We start from the raw sequence: 15,562 nt of genomic DNA, 5'->3' as shown, positions 1-15,562 counted from the left end.
GCCCTCGGCAGCATCGAGCAATGGGCGGCGGTGCATGTTGACACAAAGGCTGCATTGGTGGGCTGGTGGCAGGAGGACTCGTCGAGAAACACCTTCCGCCATGTCAAGGAAGCGATCGAGACGGGCGGCAGCGCACGAAGAGGCTCGAGTGAGTCCGGGCCCGAGTAGTGCACGACGAATCGGTTGGCCGAATACAGAAGGCAGTAATTTCGGTGTACAAGGCGCGGCACGACCGCATCAAAGCCCAGAAGTTGTATGCTGGCGGCGGGTCATGGTGGGGGAAGACGCGGCGCGGTTCTCTTCGGCCGTTCAGGTAGTACATGTGCGGGCATCTGCCCAAGCGAGCCAAGCCTGCGTAGATGTATATGCGACAACGAACCTGAGGTGGGAGGCCCGCCAGACTAGATGGTTGGGACGGCAGCATTTCGACGCCTGGCACCATTGTTAGATGTTGCTAGAAAAGAGGAGAGGAAGAGAACTGCTCGCTGCCTGGTTGACCGGGCGGTTGCTTGCCAGGCAAGCAACCGCCCGGCAAGCCTTGCCTAGGACACTGCAGTTCCCCAATTGGCTGCAAGGTCCCGCGGCAGCCAAACCTTTATCCGCAACTGACCATTCAGCAAAACAAGGCCGGCGTCTTCACCCAAGTGTCAGGTCCGATACGTGGCAGCGTCGTCAACACGGGGTTTCCAGGGGGTTCCAGCGGAACTGACGCCACGTGGAAGATGTGCCTTCGGAGAAAGCAATGGTAAGAACGTTTTCCTTGTAGTTTAGTTATTCAATGTTCGAATACCGTACATTCAAGCTCCAGACAAGCTCTTCAGGTATTCCGCCGCCAGCACCGTTCACTGAGTTGACTGCAACAACCTCTCCCTGCTCTCCTCCACGTACTCCCTCAGACCGGTGAGTCTAATCCCGCGCTGATGATTCACCGTCCGTTCCTTGTCCCACGACACGCCAATCCCGGTGCCGAACGCATTCTGATACTTCACCATGAGATCCTCTGGCTGCTCCTCCAACTTCCTTCTCAGAAACTTCCGGTCCCACTTCTCCCTCTTCCACTCACCACCATAAACCGCCTCTATCACATTCGCCACCTCCCAATACGACACCGTATCCCCAGCCACATACACCACCTTCCCTCCCGTGTCCCCTGGGTTGAACATCAGCTCGGCGACCACCTTGCCAATGCCATGCACATCCGTCACCGTGACTTTATTTTCCCAGTCTCCCAACCCTCTCAGCACCCGCTCCTTCAAGTCCACTGCCCCAAACCCCTTCAAAAACAAAAAACTCATAAACAACCCGGTCGACACCACAGTCCACTCCGTGCCGTCTTGCTCCCTCAACAGCTTCCTGACAGCGAGCATCTCGCCAAACAACTCTTCATGCCCGCTCCCTAGCAACCCCCGGCTCCCTTGCAACCCCCCGCGATCATCCTCGCCAGCGTCGGCGACAGCCTGGTAATCAATCCCAAACTGCCAGGGGAAAAACCGCTTCACGCCCGCCTTGACCACTGCCTCAGCTACGCGGAGCAGTGTGCCCTTGGGGGTGCCGTACCCCGCCGCTTGGATGACAACGTCGTACTTTTTGAAAATTGAGATGAGGTCGTCGAGAGGGGAGGAGATGAAGTCGCCCCCTTCGAGAACTATGCCCTGGGATGACAGGCGACCGAGCTCAGATTGTGTGTTTGGGTCCGGGGAGGCCAAGGTTGATGCGCGGCGGAGGACGGCGAGGGTGGTTTGGGAGGGGTCATAGTTTGGGTAAGAGGTTAGGGAAGAGAGGATGGCAGTGCCAAGTTCGCCGGCGCCAATGATCAAGATGGATGTTGGGGCCGTCATTGTTAGTGGGGAAGGGGGGGGGGAGGGGAGGCACAAAGCGGTATAAAATGCTGAAATCGACGATCGAGAAGCTGGCCAAAGTGGAAGAGCGGAGAGTCTGGTGAATGTCTATGGATCCGTATTTAGCTCCAATAATCATTCCTGACTCCCTAAGGCTGCTTTATCAGTCTTGGTGGGTTGAGGAGAGGATCGTCATGGTTATTGGCATAGATATCTTGCAATGCTGACAAATTCACCAACTCTGAGGACGAGCCACGCCCTCGTCTCGGCCTTAAGAAGTCAACCCCGAGTAAACGCCGATTCCAGAATCTTCACCTCATACTGAGCTATTCGCGACCTGGATGAGATACCACGCTTGTGTAGTTAAAACTCCCGATCATGGTCTGTCAAGGATGTTGTGGAAGTGGCTGAACACGACGCACGGAAGTTCACGTCGTAGTGTCGCCGAGATGCACCCCATCTTACACCAAAAACCCATATCAAGATTCAAAAACTCCGCATGGCGCAAGCGCGAATCCACTAACACCCAATCTGAAATTGTAGCTGCCTCCTAAGGCCAACTTTTTTCCTTCTTTTGGCGATATGCCCCCTCGGAGACTAAAACCCAGCATACGTGAATTGTATTGTACGATCCCTGCTTGAACACTCATCCAGCAGTCGACTTTTCAATCCAGGGGCTTGACCATGATATGTCCCGTAGTCGCAATCCAATGTTCACCCCAGCAACCCAGCGGCAACCCAGAGCCCCAAAAGGGTCAACCCAGCGTCCATTCCCCCACTTGATCCCCAAGCCAACGCCCCTGAGTTTCCCGTTGCCGACGCAGAAGCCGAGCTGCTCGTAGCCGTCGGAACCGCAGTCAAAGTCTGCGTCGCCCGCGTGGTGCTCCCCGTGGGGCTCGTGCCGGGGCAGTACTCGGTTGCAGTGGCCTTGATATAGCTCTGAAATCTGTCAGGCGGCGTCTGGCCGTAGATGCAGTCGTGATACTGGCAGTCGCCCGAGATGGTGTCGAAGAAGGCCGACTGGCAGGTAGGGTCGTTGTCGCAGTATGCGACGCATTCTTCGTACTTTTTGAAACGGGGATATGCGGCAGCTGTTGTGCTGAGGAGGGCCGCCAGGGCGGCGAAATGGACTGGTTTCATGGCTCTTATTGCTCTGGTAAGACGGGCCGCTGTGGGATAAGGACTGGAAGAATCCCCATGATGAGGGTTCCGGAGGTCGAGAACTTTTTGAGGTTCGAAACAATGGCAGTTGAGAGTTAGTGCAAGCTCAACTAATTTCGCTAAGCATTTTGGTCTGATGCTAAGATCTTTTGTCCTGCGCGAAGCTTTTTGCCTCCGGCTTATATGTTACCCATGTGCTCGAAGGGTTGCATTCGTTTCCAACAGAACTCTTAGCGCTGAAGCTGAGCTCAGGCACCACCACTAGCACCACTTCCCATATCCGCCGTCATGCGTGCTTGTGAACATTGACCCTCGAAGACGAGTTCCTTTGGAAATGACCCCGGTTCCTTGATGGATGTAGCAAGTCCGAATTGGAACACCGAATTGCCCGTACTAAACTGATTAATGGAATGGGTTCTTCACCAGCAAAAGGGAAGCTCTGTGACAACTCGCCCAAGTTTCGATGTGTCCCCAAAGGCCCAGCTGTAATGGCTTGATAGAGTTTCTACCTCAACTGGCACGCGGAGAAGCAAGTAGATAACCCAACCCGTCACGGTGAGCTGCCGCCCCGAAAAGGAGACCGCCACGAAAAACCACGGATTTGGCTGCACCGGAAGGTTGGACCACAGCAACTAGCCATCGTCTTGCCCATCGCTTTCTTCCTCCCCCTCGTCCTCAGCTTGGTCATCGTCATCCTCCTCCTCTGAATCTTCTGCACAGCCAATTAGCCATCCATTGCCATCATAAGAGACGGGGCATAGTTACGTACCATCCATGGCGTCAGGATCCGGCTCCTGTGGCCACTGCGCAGTCATAGCTTCGATGGCCTGCGCAATGGCCTTGGCCAAGCTGACCTGGTTCGTCGAGCATGTCCAGGTGGTCGAGTGCGAGCGCATATTTTCATCTTTGAACGTTACTGCTCCCTTCCACCCCATGCACGAGTGCGTCACCGAGCTCAGATCTATGACTCGGAGTTTAAGGTCAGGCAGCCTCGCGATAACGGACAGGCACTTCTCCCAGGGATTGATCTTTTTGGGGTTCAGCACCACGTCGTTATCCTTGTCGTACAAATCCACTCTCCGTAGGTACAACGAGGTCAGCGTGGGAGCGAACTTAGCAACCAGACCGATGAGCACGGGCGTCTCGGTTGTGGCACTCCCCAGGTCCAGGCGCTCAAGATGTTGCAACTGGACTGGACGCATGTCGAAAGAGACCGCTGTATCGTGCGAGTCTTTGCGGGCGAGCCATTGAAGGAGGTGCTGGACGTCGGCCATGTCGGTGCGGCTGAAATTCAAGCGCAGCCAAGTCAGGTTGAATGCTAGCGACAGGAACCGTTGAATCATAAACGGCCTCATGCGTGTTGCGCGGTTGGTCAAGCCAAGTGTGAGATGAAGGGACTGTAACCCTGCGAGGAGAGTCGACATGGATGTTTCGATACGAGGCAGAACGTAGAAGGCTGCATCGTCAAGTCCGAATGGAGCCCATGTCCCTGTCCTCAAGAGCACCTCGAGGCTCCTCGGGCGCGCTTCTGCTGCAGCAAGGGCAGCGGTGACGGCAGAGAAAAGCTGGGTAGGGTAATTGTCGTCTCGCGGGCCCTGTCTCGAAGCCACGACAGGGGCTTCGGTTGCGGCCGCGAGGGTGACGGCGCCGTAGCTTCTCCATTGGGTGCCTGAACCGTCGCGATTGCGACTGGGGGAGTTGAAGTCGCGGACATCGACCGTCTCGAGGTTGACCAGGTTGGTGAATGCGTCGGCAAGCATGTCTCGCAACCCCCCTGTGGCCAGCAGGCTTGAGTGGTCGGCCAAGGCGAGCTCAAGGCGCACCCTGGCCTCGTCGCTTATCCCCGGCAACCAGCTGCTCGATGGACGGTCGGTGCTGATGATGACGTGTTTCAGGCAAGGAGACAAAGTCGAATGCTTGGAAATATCGACTAGCGCCTGCAGGCTTTCGGTCGTCACCATGAACTGCTTCTTGCGGAAAAATTCGTGCGAGAAGAAGTTGAAGAGACTCTGTTCCAAAGACTTGCAGCTAAGTCGCACATTTCCAAGATCGACTGTCGAGATGAAGTAAGTGATCCGGATAAGGATCTCGAGGGGGATTTGGACTAGGTGAGAGTTGACCTGGGGATTGACCGTGGTCATTGTTATGGGTGTGTCTGGCATGATTGCTGCACTGCACCGATTGTCGAGTGAAATGAGAATTTGAGCTTGGAAGGTTGAAAATATACTTTCTTTCTTTCGCCGGAGTTTTTATGTTGGAGAAAGCACCTCAGTGTGTTGTTGCTTGGTTGGTAACTTCGGTTCTAGGTGGTGCTGCTGCCTGCGAATGTCCAGCCCATGCGGCCCGTGCATCCAGGCAACATGCTGGTGAGTGGAGTGAGCATGAGCGATTCCACCGCCAAAACTCTCGACAGCACATTGACAAAGACTTTAAGATTTCTGGCTGAACATTAAGCGCCTCAAAAATATGCCCAAGTTGCTTGTGTGCCAACTCTTCAATGTGTACCGTGCGGCCCGCGAGTCTTGGATTTATCGATCTTCAAGCCAGGAACCATCTTCCAATTGCTCGCCAATGCGCCGACTGGTGACACGAATTCAAGCCCGAGGCCATTTGTCAATACCAAAGAAAGAAGTATCTACTGAACCTGGCGCTTCCGGTCAAGGATCTCCTTGGCCACCTTGCCGGTGGCCTCGACAATCAGCTCATGCTCGTAAGAATGTATTCTCTCCTCGAGCTGGTGCAAATCCTCGCCCTCGCGGCATTCGATCTCCTTGATCAGAATCGGCTCACCCCGGTCGACCTTGTCAATGACATAGTGAACCATGATTCCTGTCCTGTTGTTCTCGAGCTTGCCGGCTTTGAAATCCTCAAACGCACGCTCGATCGCACCAGCACCGTCGTATTTTCCTGAGAACGGTTAATCAGACAGGTCAGAACTCGAAACAGGATGTCGGAGCATAATGAAACCGTACCTGGCAATGCGGGGTGCAGGTTGATAATCTTGATGCCAGCCACATCAATCGGGTCGAGGAAGTGCTTGCCAAAGACATACATCCACCCGGCAAGAACCACGAGGTCGGGCCTCAAGTCACCCTGCAGGAGCTTCTCGGCCAGCGCCGCGTCGTACCTGTCCCGGGCTTCTTGCACCTTTAGCGCGTCTCTCTCGCCCTTCGCCTGGAACCCGTGCGAAATCAGGTTGAAGTACTCCCAGGGGATGCCAGCTATGTCCGCCCGTGTTGTCGCGTAAGCTCTCCCCCGGTTGACAATGAGGCGCATAATCTTAGAGTTGGGAATCCGGCCGGAGGCAACAGCATCGATCAGCGCTTGGAAATTGGACCCATTTCCGCTGGCCATAACCACGATCCGACATGGGTCCGCCATGATCACTATGCGATGTGGTTTGTGTTTGGCGTGGGGGACGAGAATCGAAGCCGCAGGCGATTGGCAGATTCGTGGGACCCGATCACTGGACTGGCCTCCAGGGTCAGAGTCTATCAATAAATTGCTCTACCGTTGCCCAAAGCAGAGCAGACGGGGTCGGATGAGAAGGTGAGAGTCTGTGCCAGTTCGGGTGTGATGCGTCAATTTGCCGTTGCACAACCGAAAATGTTTATGGTGGAGATGGAACTCTGAAAGGAGGGTTAGGGTCCTGGATTTACAGTTTCCAAGCAGAGTCTTCCTTCGATGCACACCTCAACGGGTACGGAGTAGAGGGACCGACGGATAGGGACCAGATTAGAGAACTGCTTTTTCGAGGTGTCATTGCAGGGGTTTGACGCCCAAGCAGACACAGGCACAGAGCGGCGTGCTATGCTACCTTAGTTTATTGACTCGTAGAGATCTCAATCTCTTCAGCAGGGGAGCACACTGCAGAGTTTGGCCACTGCGCATCTGGACTTCAAAGAGTTCCAGCTTGAGTTCCTCGAGTTTGGAGCCATGTGCTGTGGCTGGTGTTCTTGAATGCGGAGGATGTGTCCGAGCGAGGACTCGGCGTGGTTGTGTCTGATTCGCTCGAGCGGCGGTGTTGCAAAAGGACTTGCGCCTGACGGGCACCAATCTCCCCGCATGGATTGGCGCATCCATCAAAAGTAAGGTATTGCAGAGAGCAATTCAACCGCTCAGGACACTTCGATTGACGCCGCTCGTATAAGTACGGCAATAAAAAGGAGAGCGCTACGAATACAAGGCAGATCGAATCATGGCGAAAGGTTGAAAGTCAAGACAATGACAAGATGGTAGGATGACGCGCACAGTGTTCTTGGCCAGACAATTTGGGCAGCCACTGCGAAGCTTGAATTCACTTATCAGGTGGTTTAGGCTTCACTTAACGGGGCGCATCGCTGACCCCACGGGGCTGAAGAATGCTCAACGCTGAGTGGCTCCCCAGCACCTCCACATGAAGTGGCCTTTTAGCCATTGGCCAACGACAGCCTTCAGTTCTATTTTTGATGGAAACCTCAGGGGTATTCATCAAAGAAGTCCCACATGGGACGCGAAAAGGATTCAACCGTAACACCGGGAGTGGAATCGCGCCTCTGAACTCCTGTCCAGTGTCGTGCGGCTCATTTCACCGCGTCTTGCGGGCTGGATGCCCTATTGTGTTAAACACGATTCACTCATGTGAGCAGCACAACCATTTGGCCAATTTGGGGAAGAAGCGACGCGCGTTTTAAGGCGAAGCTTCGTAAGGCCCGAACTTGACCTTCTCAAAATGTCTTCAGCAGGGTTTATCTTATTCGTGGAAAGGCGGCAACAGAGGCAGTCTGGGCTGCTGCTGGACCCCCTGTCCCCACACCCCTGACCTGACCGGGCCGTCAGCTCATCGGGGGATGCTTAGCCACGATGGGATGTTCTCCGGAGCGAGCGCATGTCCCGGTCAGCTTTTCTCCCCTCTCCGCCGATCTTGCGCCGCGTGAACAAAACTTCTTTCCCTCCTGTCCCACGTTAATCGGCGTCGAGTCGCACGTCGATGACAACCCGACTCTACAAGAATTTGACAATCCAACCACACGGTTAGCCTCAATTCGCAAGTGATCTGGATTGCCGCCGCACACACGGGGAAACCAGCCGTGAGACCAGTCGCCGTCATGCGGTCGTGCCTGTGGCTCTTGGCCACATCCGCCCATTTTGCCAGCGCCGACTGGCCATTTGGGCAGCTAATGGGCTTTCCTGGAAGGGAAGCTGCGATAATCCTACCGAGGCAAACGGAGGCATCAACTCACGACGGCGCAATTGGGTGGTCACCGAGGCCGACTGATGGGCCTTCGTTGGAGCTAGCGCGGAGGAGACGGGATGGGGTGAGATTGAGGAGACAGGACGATACTACCAACACCTGGGTGGACGAGACGACATGCGGCTGGGTCGCCGGGGAGGATTGTGAGTCTAGACTCTGCCGACCTCGCGCTTTTGCCTCCCTTTCTGAACTCACCTGCTAAAAGAACCTCTTAGCATGGCCATATACCTGTTCAAAAGGGTACAAATGCGACACGAACACGGACCAAGTTGTCGCTTGTACCTCGCGTGGCTTATCCACAAATCCGTATTTCACCGTCTGCCTCAACTACGATGCTTATCAAGCAGGCGCGTGCGAGGGGAGTATCGGTCCTAAGACCGGGTGCTGGTGCGTGACAAACCTGTCTCTCGTTGGGAAGCTCCGAGTCCGCTAACGTCCGCCAGTACGATCGCCTCTCTGGCCGAGTGCATTACCTTGCTGTGGCCGGGCTCCACTGTCAAGTCCATGTTCGGGTGTTTCAGCGAACGGACTGTTTTGACTATGTTGACTGCCCCCCAGTCTGTTATCGACGCCACCAGTACGACTGCGACAACAGCTTCTAGCATCGCCGCCACCAGCACCCAAACGACCAGCGCCGCACCCCCCTCCGGCGGCGGAGGAGGAGGAAGCAGCAACAACACTGGCGCAATTGTGGGCGGCGTAGTCGGCGGCGTGGGCGGCTTGGCGCTTATCGCAGGCGCCATCGCCTTCTTCATGATTCGGTCCCGCAAGCGGAAGAACAACGTCGGATCCGGCACGGCCTACAGCGCTGTCGCCCCGGGCGACACGGCATACCCCGGCAGCCCCATGCAACAGTCCGCCGGCCCCCCGGCCCCGTCCGTGTCGCCCCAGACGACCCACACAGGCTACTTCAGCCCACCCAGCACCCTCCATCCCGACACCGCCCACTCGCCGGGCGCTGGGGCTACATCCGGCATGTACGACCCCCGCCATTCGTACTATGACCCATCCAACGTGGGGGAGCAGAACCAGCAGCAGCAACAGTACGGCCACACGCCCCCGCCCCCCGGCCATGCCGCCTACCCGGCCCCTTATCCTTCTCCGTCTCCCCAGCAGCAGGTGTCAGAACTGGATACGTCGGCCGTAGCAACTGGCCATGAGGCGAACCCCGCTGAGATGGGCGATTCGTCGACGCGAAGATGAACAAAACAGATCCGCGGACCATGGATACACTTTGGAGCGAGGATTTGGATGGTGCTTGCATGGGGGAGAGAATGTTGAGGAAATAATGTCTCCATCTGACCTGAAGTTTTTATGAGCCAATATATTGTCTAAGCAAGCGGTTTCTAATATCTGTACATTTGCTCTTTCTCTTTAACCCTTTGCTGATGGAGTGAGATGTCTTTTGTTCATTGATCTGAATCGTTTGTCAAATTGGGGGGTGGATGACTTCCAGTTTAAGAACACATTTTCGAACAGGAAAGGAGTTGGCGGACGTATATTACCAGCACATAATCTCTTCAGATTCACCTCCTACACCTCGATTCTGGCGTGACAGACCTGGTCTGGCAACGCCGTTGATGCTCCATGTCACTCTGTTCACCCGGCCCTGGTCTGAGAGCAATGACGGCTCAAGCAAGCACCTCGCGTCTGGCTCATCATGGCCCTACTGAACCCATCCCAAACCCTACCCACACTTTATAAACTTTGCCGCTGTATCGCAGCTCGCTCTTGTAATAGTCATCTCTGCAGATCTTGAACTCTACCAATCTAAAGAAAGCCAAGTCTTCCACCTCGTGAAGAGAGGAAAATAAAAGCAAGAAGGCTGATAAAGCCATGCGTCATCTCCTCAGGTACTCCAAATTCACCGCCGTCACCGGATCTTCCCCCTTTAACACGGCAGTAATGTTCCTCATACTCAACTCCTCAAACCCGACATGCGTCTCGACCGTGCCGCCCGCATTATGGCACGTCAACATGACCCTCCCGGGCCCGGGCAGCCCTTTCCCATCATCGCCATCGCTCCCAGGCAGCGCGATCTGCCTAGCCATGCGTATCAGGCGGGGATTCACCCTTGGTTCGTTGGCATGGACATCCAGCGCGGCAGCGCTCACAACCCCAGACTCGAGGGCATCCGCCAGCGCGTCCTCGTCGACGAGCGAGCCGCGCGCGACGTTGACGAAGCGCGTGCCGCGGCGGAACGAGGAGAGTGTCGTGGCTGTGATGAGCGGTTGGCCGTCTGGCGAGGCGGGTGTGCAGAGGACGATGCAGTCCGAGGATTGTAGGAGAGAGTGCAGGGTTGGGTGGAAGGTCGCGTTGAGGACGGATTCGAGGGAAGAGGGTTTGCGGATCACGTCGTGGTAGGCAATGCGCATGCCGAAAGATGGGTTACCCAGCTTGGCGGCGATGTGCTGGCCAATGTTGCCGAAACCGATCAGGCCGAGGGTATGGCCGCGCGGGTTGTGGCTTGCGGCGGTGGCCTGGGCGTGACAGGCTTGGAACGCTTCGCGGGCGAGGGTGTCGGTGTGGGAGGGGGACGATTGGGCGGATGGGGCGGGAAAGGTCGCTGCTGTCATGCACCAGGGGAGGTGTCGAAAGGTGGAGATGATCATGGCCACGGCAAAGTCGGCGACGGCTTCGGCGGCTGCGAGGCCCGAGTTGCAATAGATGATGCCTGAGGTCTGGTTAGGGAGTCGTCTGGCTTGTGGCAAGATGAACTTTATTTACCCTTCTCGCCTAGCAGCTTGGTATCTGCCCAGTCGAAGCCCGCGCCAGCGCTGGCAAAAACTCTCACCGACTTAGGCAGTAGGTCGATCAGTTCGGCGTCCCATCTCCCCATCTCGCCGCCGGAGCCCCAAAACGGCCTAAATATTGCGCTGAATTCGCCCCAGCGGCGCTCCTTTAGCGCCCGTATGAACTCACCACGCTCGCGCTCGGGGGTGCTGGGCCGTACGACTTCGAAGTCGCTGCTGAACAGTGCGTATGTCGTTGGGTTGTACTTCACGGGGTCGCCGATGTGGAGAACAATCGGACGAGTCGGGGCGGCGCCTGTCGCTGGCCTCGAGCTAGGCGTAGTCGCACTCTGTGCTAGATCCGGCACGACGGGCACTGGGGAGGAGGACCGCGGAGTTGACGCCGGCACCGGGGTGCTTGGAGGCATTGGAGTGTTTGTCGGCTCCGCCATGGTAACGGAGCGAGTGATCACCGCGCCGAGGAGCGCAATGCTGCGGGAGCCGGATGACGGGGCGCTGTTCAGGGCTGGTCTTTCTTCCGGTTACCTGGAGTAGAGAGCAGAGGAAACAACGGCGAATAATCGGTAGCAGCGCTGTTTTATCTGCTATCTGAGAGCCATCTTGATGCGACGCCAGCAGGGGGGATCTGTCGCAATGCAAAGGGCCCCGCTAGCGCTTGTCCCGGCTGTGACGTGGAGCGCCAAACAATACCCCACGCTTACCGACCATAGCCAGCCTCTTGTGGCGTGGGCCAGCCATCATTGTCGCAGAAAAAGCAGTCACCGAAGGCGATGGTGAGGTCGGCGCTCCAACGGAGTGACACAGACGGGATACGGGGTATTGGATTTCTCAGATCCATCCAATGTTTTGATGATCGTGGTTTGGTGCGGGGTTCAAGTTCTGGGGGAGGTCGGAACCCGTAAGTCGGGACTCGGGTGGAGGTTGCTCAGTGGGGTCCCGCTGTCCTACCCGTACCTTAGGACAACCTCAGGTCGTCTCTCTCGAGACAACGTGCTTTCTCCATTCCTTCAGCTTGACACCGAAATGCTCGATGCTGGTTTGAATGCATTGGGTGCAGCTTGGTGTATCAACTACAAGAAACTGACAGTTCCATTTCCCAGCCACTCTAATGGAGTTATCGACAGCTCTCTAGAATACATCTCACCCCCACCTACCATTTACCCCACAACTTGAATCCTCTCGACCTCACCGCTTCCCCTTCTTGCGCTCCTCCTCCAACACCTTTGCACACCAGAACGACCCGAGCATGAAGAACGTGTTCCCAATGAAGTCCAGCCACATCCAACTGTTGATCATCCCCCTCCCCGGACCGATGTCGCTGAACCAGAAGTTGAACCCCACAATGTACGGGATCATGGCGAGGCCAAAGACCTTGAAGCTGAAGGCCGTCATTTGGGACGTACCCAGTACCACGCCGCACGTCATCGCCTGGGCGCCCCAGCAGCGCACGAAGAGGTATGTGGTCTCGTTTGCCATGGCGACGTACTTCGGAGTAAATCCCAAAGAGACGACAGAATATGGGTGTAAAAGGCACCTGGTTCAATGTCAGGCTTCCGATCCTGAAGTAATGCTTGGTTCAATGGGAATCTTACCATGCGCTTAGCCCGCAATACGCAGCTGCCATAGCTGTTCGTAGGCGGCGGACGGTCTCGAGTCTCTGAGGGGTCGTCATGGTGTTGCGCTTAAGCTTCCGTTGTTGAATTCTGAAGTTGTGTTATCTGTCAATGGGTGGAATGCCTTGTCTTTGGAGAAAGACTCTGTATTCAAGCCGCTGATGAGTGGAAATCGGCGATATTTTGTATCGGCTCGCGCACTTGGACATGCTGGACGTGGCAGTGGCTTGACCCTCTTGGCCTTGAGAATTCCGACCGCTTGGACTTTCTTCCGCTCCTGCATTACCCGACTGAGTCACTTCAGCACCGAGTATCGAGCGTGTCTCACAGACCAATGTGCTTTCTGACCCGAATGATTCCGACATATCCGTAGATGAGCGCTCAATGAACGACATCCGGGTCTGTCAGATGGCTCAACCGCTCGGCGTCTCCGAATTATTACACATGTTCGTCGTTAGTTTACATGTTCAACGGTGAAATCTGCGAGCTGATGTACACAGCCTTGCTCGCATATTTACAATACATTGGTTTTCCATTGGGTCAGAGGTCAATTCTGCATGTCGGCGGGTTGTAGTGTTGCATTGGTCCATCTCCCACGCTGCCTGAGAGGGAGGGGAGAAACCAGCCGTGCCTGAGGGGTCCCTTTCCTACAAGCATCACGGCACCCCTGGCTCAAGGTTACCCCGGGTTCCCAAAACACGGCTTGTCATCACTGGATACGAATGAACATCCATCGCCATGCACCTGCTAAACATTCCATCGTTGCGGCTCGAGTCAGTTTTCGACCCGTATATTCCTCAGTATGCCATCCTTTCGCACACATGGGAGAACGAGGAAATTCTACTTGACGGCATCCGCGACCCATGCCAACCGCTGCCCGTCCACAAGAAAGGCTTCGCAAAGGTTCAAAAAAGTTGTCGTCAGGCGCTCCATGATGGTTTTGGCTATGTCTGAATTGACACTTGTTGCATCGACAAGAGCAGCAGCGCCGAACTCTCCGAGGCCATCAACTCCTTGTTTCAGTGGTATCTTAAATCGCGCCGCTGCTACGCCTACTTGGTCGATGTCAACGATCCTGCAGGCGAGCGCAGCGTGGGCTTTCAGCAAAGCCGCTGGTTTACCCGAGGGTGGACTTTGCAGGAGCTTATCGCACCCAAAGATGTCCGTTTCCATGACCACAACTGGAGTTCGCTCGGCAGGAGGCAAACCAGTGGTGACGATCCCGGCGCCTTGGAGGACGTCGCCGAGGAAATCAACAGAACGACCAACATAGCCGTCGATCTCCTGCGTTGGTATCGTGTTTCAAAAAGATTCGAGGAGAAAAAGAAAGAGCAAAGATTAACGACGGCACCTTGGGATTCCGACGTGGATTCGGACAGCAGTTCCATCACGGATTCAAAAGATAATTCCAAGTTAGATGCGTCCCGTTCAGCAGCACCACTCACCGTTGAAGAAACGATCGATCAGCTGACAATCGCCCTGCGAGCATTCAGCGTTGCGAGCATTCAGCGTTGCACGGAAAATGTCTTGGGCAGCCCACCGACGTACAACACAACGCGAGGATAAGGCCTACTGCCTGTTGGGGATCTTTCGGGGCGAGTATGCCCTTGTGGTATGGAGAACGGCGGCGGGCCTTTCTCCGCCTGCAGCAAGAAATTCTCAAGGTTTCGAACGATCAGTCTAAATTGGCGTTCGACCACCCGTGTACGGGATGTGGCTATCACACCTTTCCACAGACAGGGGTTGCTCTCCCAACAGAATCCCCTCGATGCTTGCGGGCTCAATGATCGAACGGCCGGTGCTGTATCCTCCTTTCTGGCCCCGGTAAGCCTCAAATGTTGCCCGAGCTTTTACCCTCCCCGGGATTCAAATAAGCTTATGCCTTTGCCCGTTGACGTCCGGTGACCTTTTAGACACACGGGAAGGCCGTTTATTTTCGGTATTTTGCGGCGCTGGGTGCACGGCGACGATTTTATGAGGCGCCCAGCGATTTTCCTCAGTGCTGTCGACCAAAGTGACAAGTTAGTCAAACGGATATACGGGCATCGTGGACTTGGATTTATAGCCCCTTGGATATGGCGCCGCTGGATGAGGACGAAGGTATAGTTGATCAAGCGACCCGTTAACCACTCATTTTACCGTGCTCTAGTCCCTTCATGACCTCAGTCGTCACAAACTGCCAAGCTGATGAATCTGCTCTCATCAGACATAAAGCCAAATCTCTCCAAGGCATCGTTTCAGGTCATTCGTATATACTTCGACCCGCCTGAGCCTCGGAATCATCCTCGGACTCACTTTCCTTGGATACAGAAATGCCAGTCTCAGGCGGAATCAGGATCAGCCTTCCCATTGCTCAGTGTCTTCGGCTGCGGTGCCTATCCTGCCGTCTTGAGATGCAATCTTCGCGGCTGGCATCTATTTGCACCTAATGTACATCCTGAATCTTGGCTGAAGCTCCCGCTGGCACAAAGTGTTCACAGCGAAACGATTTCTCAAGGGTTAGAACCACCATCCGCGAGTGGTGTCATCATCCTCAGATTGGCAGAGGTTGGACCATTGGTGATCTCGTGGGGCCAATTGGAATGGTTTGCAGTACTCACCTGGAAGGAAATTGCTGAGAAGTCCGGGCTTGTCCTATCCCCAGCCCGAATTCGGACTTTGATGAACTTGCAAGGTTGGTCTTTGCAAAGCAGGAGATCTGGGTTCCATTGGTAAATCCATCTCTTTAGCCCATTGTAGAGCTTCATCTCCCCTTCTTTACCACTGAATGCAAGGTAAATGTATGGATTTCTTTAGGAGGAGAGTGCTATATGTGGCCATGGATAGCATCGTGAAAGCACAGCGAAAATGGGTGCCGACGAAACAAGGTATGGAGGCGGGTAATTAGTAATGTCGGAGTTTCACCGCTGGATTGAACTACATGGCAACGACGCTGAAGAAGGATGGCGAAGGCATCGTCACCGG

The 15,562-nt window shown here is 55.3% G+C and overlaps 9 protein-coding genes across 9 annotated transcripts; 3 read left to right on the top strand and 6 right to left on the bottom strand.

Annotated features, from left to right (window-relative positions):
* Positions 1–842: 842 nt before the first annotated feature.
* N657DRAFT_637789 (NAD(P)-binding protein) lies at positions 843–1,838 on the bottom strand (the record flags this gene model as incomplete). Its single annotated transcript, XM_062791533.1, has 1 exon — positions 843–1,838. The coding sequence occupies one exon, from the start codon at positions 1,836–1,838 to the stop codon at positions 843–845; it is 996 nt and encodes a 331-aa protein (XP_062642527.1).
* Positions 1,839–2,552: 714 nt separating this feature from the next.
* On the bottom strand, positions 2,553–2,867 carry N657DRAFT_542214 (uncharacterized protein; the record flags this gene model as incomplete). Its single annotated transcript, XM_062787832.1, has 1 exon — positions 2,553–2,867. A coding segment is annotated over one exon (315 nt), but the record flags the coding sequence as incomplete, so codon positions are not given.
* An 893-nt stretch (positions 2,868–3,760) lies between these two features.
* N657DRAFT_583041 (uncharacterized protein) lies at positions 3,761–5,140 on the bottom strand (the record flags this gene model as incomplete). The annotated part of the gene is made up of 1 exon (XM_062789648.1): positions 3,761–5,140. One exon carries the CDS (start codon positions 5,138–5,140, stop codon positions 3,761–3,763), a length of 1,380 nt encoding a protein of 459 aa, XP_062642525.1.
* Positions 5,141–5,330: 190 nt separating this feature from the next.
* N657DRAFT_327326 (phosphoribosylglycinamide formyltransferase) lies at positions 5,331–6,690 on the bottom strand. Its single transcript, XM_062786842.1, has 3 exons — positions 6,659–6,690; positions 5,972–6,470; positions 5,331–5,906 (listed from the first exon to the last, which is right to left on the bottom strand). The coding sequence occupies exons 2-3, from the start codon at positions 6,378–6,380 to the stop codon at positions 5,635–5,637; spliced, it is 681 nt and encodes a 226-aa protein (XP_062642524.1). The 5' UTR covers positions 6,381–6,470; positions 6,659–6,690; the 3' UTR covers positions 5,331–5,634.
* A 1,109-nt stretch (positions 6,691–7,799) lies between these two features.
* N657DRAFT_327114 (uncharacterized protein) lies at positions 7,800–9,556 on the top strand. The gene is made up of 3 exons (XM_062786840.1): positions 7,800–8,375; positions 8,448–8,619; positions 8,676–9,556. Exons 1-3 carry the CDS (start codon positions 8,087–8,089, stop codon positions 9,433–9,435), a joined length of 1,221 nt encoding a protein of 406 aa, XP_062642523.1. The 5' UTR covers positions 7,800–8,086; the 3' UTR covers positions 9,436–9,556.
* Positions 9,557–9,754: 198 nt separating this feature from the next.
* N657DRAFT_327239 (uncharacterized protein) lies at positions 9,755–11,775 on the bottom strand. The gene is made up of 2 exons (XM_062786841.1): positions 10,960–11,775; positions 9,755–10,906 (listed from the first exon to the last, which is right to left on the bottom strand). The coding sequence occupies exons 1-2, from the start codon at positions 11,414–11,416 to the stop codon at positions 10,074–10,076; spliced, it is 1,290 nt and encodes a 429-aa protein (XP_062642522.1). The 5' UTR covers positions 11,417–11,775; the 3' UTR covers positions 9,755–10,073.
* Positions 11,776–12,051: 276 nt separating this feature from the next.
* N657DRAFT_650940 (uncharacterized protein) lies at positions 12,052–13,110 on the bottom strand. The gene is made up of 2 exons (XM_062794062.1): positions 12,578–13,110; positions 12,052–12,519 (listed from the first exon to the last, which is right to left on the bottom strand). The coding sequence occupies exons 1-2, from the start codon at positions 12,655–12,657 to the stop codon at positions 12,171–12,173; spliced, it is 429 nt and encodes a 142-aa protein (XP_062642521.1). The 5' UTR covers positions 12,658–13,110; the 3' UTR covers positions 12,052–12,170.
* A 226-nt stretch (positions 13,111–13,336) lies between these two features.
* On the top strand, positions 13,337–14,385 carry N657DRAFT_659410 (uncharacterized protein; the record flags this gene model as incomplete). Its single annotated transcript, XM_062794980.1, has 4 exons — positions 13,337–13,546; positions 13,577–13,873; positions 14,085–14,210; positions 14,248–14,385. 4 exons carry the CDS (start codon positions 13,337–13,339, stop codon positions 14,383–14,385), a joined length of 771 nt encoding a protein of 256 aa, XP_062642520.1.
* Positions 14,248–15,498, top strand: N657DRAFT_667013 (uncharacterized protein). Its single transcript, XM_062795364.1, has 3 exons — positions 14,248–14,422; positions 14,512–14,698; positions 14,805–15,498. Exons 2-3 carry the CDS (start codon positions 14,674–14,676, stop codon positions 15,311–15,313), a joined length of 534 nt encoding a protein of 177 aa, XP_062642519.1. The 5' UTR covers positions 14,248–14,422; positions 14,512–14,673; the 3' UTR covers positions 15,314–15,498.
* Positions 15,499–15,562: the final 64 nt, after the last annotated feature.

The sequence above is a fragment of the Parathielavia appendiculata genome (assembly GCF_033297405.1).
Source record: "Parathielavia appendiculata strain CBS 731.68 unplaced genomic scaffold N657scaffold_38, whole genome shotgun sequence".
NCBI lineage: Eukaryota > Fungi > Ascomycota > Sordariomycetes > Sordariales > Chaetomiaceae > Parathielavia > Parathielavia appendiculata.
This window is presented reverse-complemented; position numbering and strand designations above follow the sequence as displayed.

Coding starts and splice junctions, on each gene's coding strand:
- N657DRAFT_327326 (XM_062786842.1), bottom strand. CDS start 6,380: ATGGCGGACCCATGTCGGATCGTGGTTATGGCCAGCGGAAATGGGTCC. Junction 5,907..5,971: donor CCTGCACCCCGCATTGCCAG/GTACGGTTTCAT, acceptor AACCGTTCTCAG/GAAAATACGACGGTGCTGGT.
- N657DRAFT_327114 (XM_062786840.1), top strand. CDS start 8,087: ATGCGGTCGTGCCTGTGGCTCTTGGCCACATCCGCCCATTTTGCCAGC. Junction 8,376..8,447: donor CTGGGTCGCCGGGGAGGATT/GTGAGTCTAGAC, acceptor AGAACCTCTTAG/CATGGCCATATACCTGTTCA. Junction 8,620..8,675: donor GGTCCTAAGACCGGGTGCTG/GTGCGTGACAAA, acceptor AACGTCCGCCAG/TACGATCGCCTCTCTGGCCG.
- N657DRAFT_327239 (XM_062786841.1), bottom strand. CDS start 11,416: ATGGCGGAGCCGACAAACACTCCAATGCCTCCAAGCACCCCGGTGCCG. Junction 10,907..10,959: donor CAAGCTGCTAGGCGAGAAGG/GTAAATAAAGTT, acceptor ACCAGACCTCAG/GCATCATCTATTGCAACTCG.
- N657DRAFT_650940 (XM_062794062.1), bottom strand. CDS start 12,657: ATGACGACCCCTCAGAGACTCGAGACCGTCCGCCGCCTACGAACAGCT. Junction 12,520..12,577: donor TATTGCGGGCTAAGCGCATG/GTAAGATTCCCA, acceptor ACATTGAACCAG/GTGCCTTTTACACCCATATT.
- N657DRAFT_667013 (XM_062795364.1), top strand. CDS start 14,674: ATGGCGCCGCTGGATGAGGACGAAG. Junction 14,699..14,804: donor GCCGCTGGATGAGGACGAAG/GTATAGTTGATC, acceptor TGCTCTCATCAG/ACATAAAGCCAAATCTCTCC.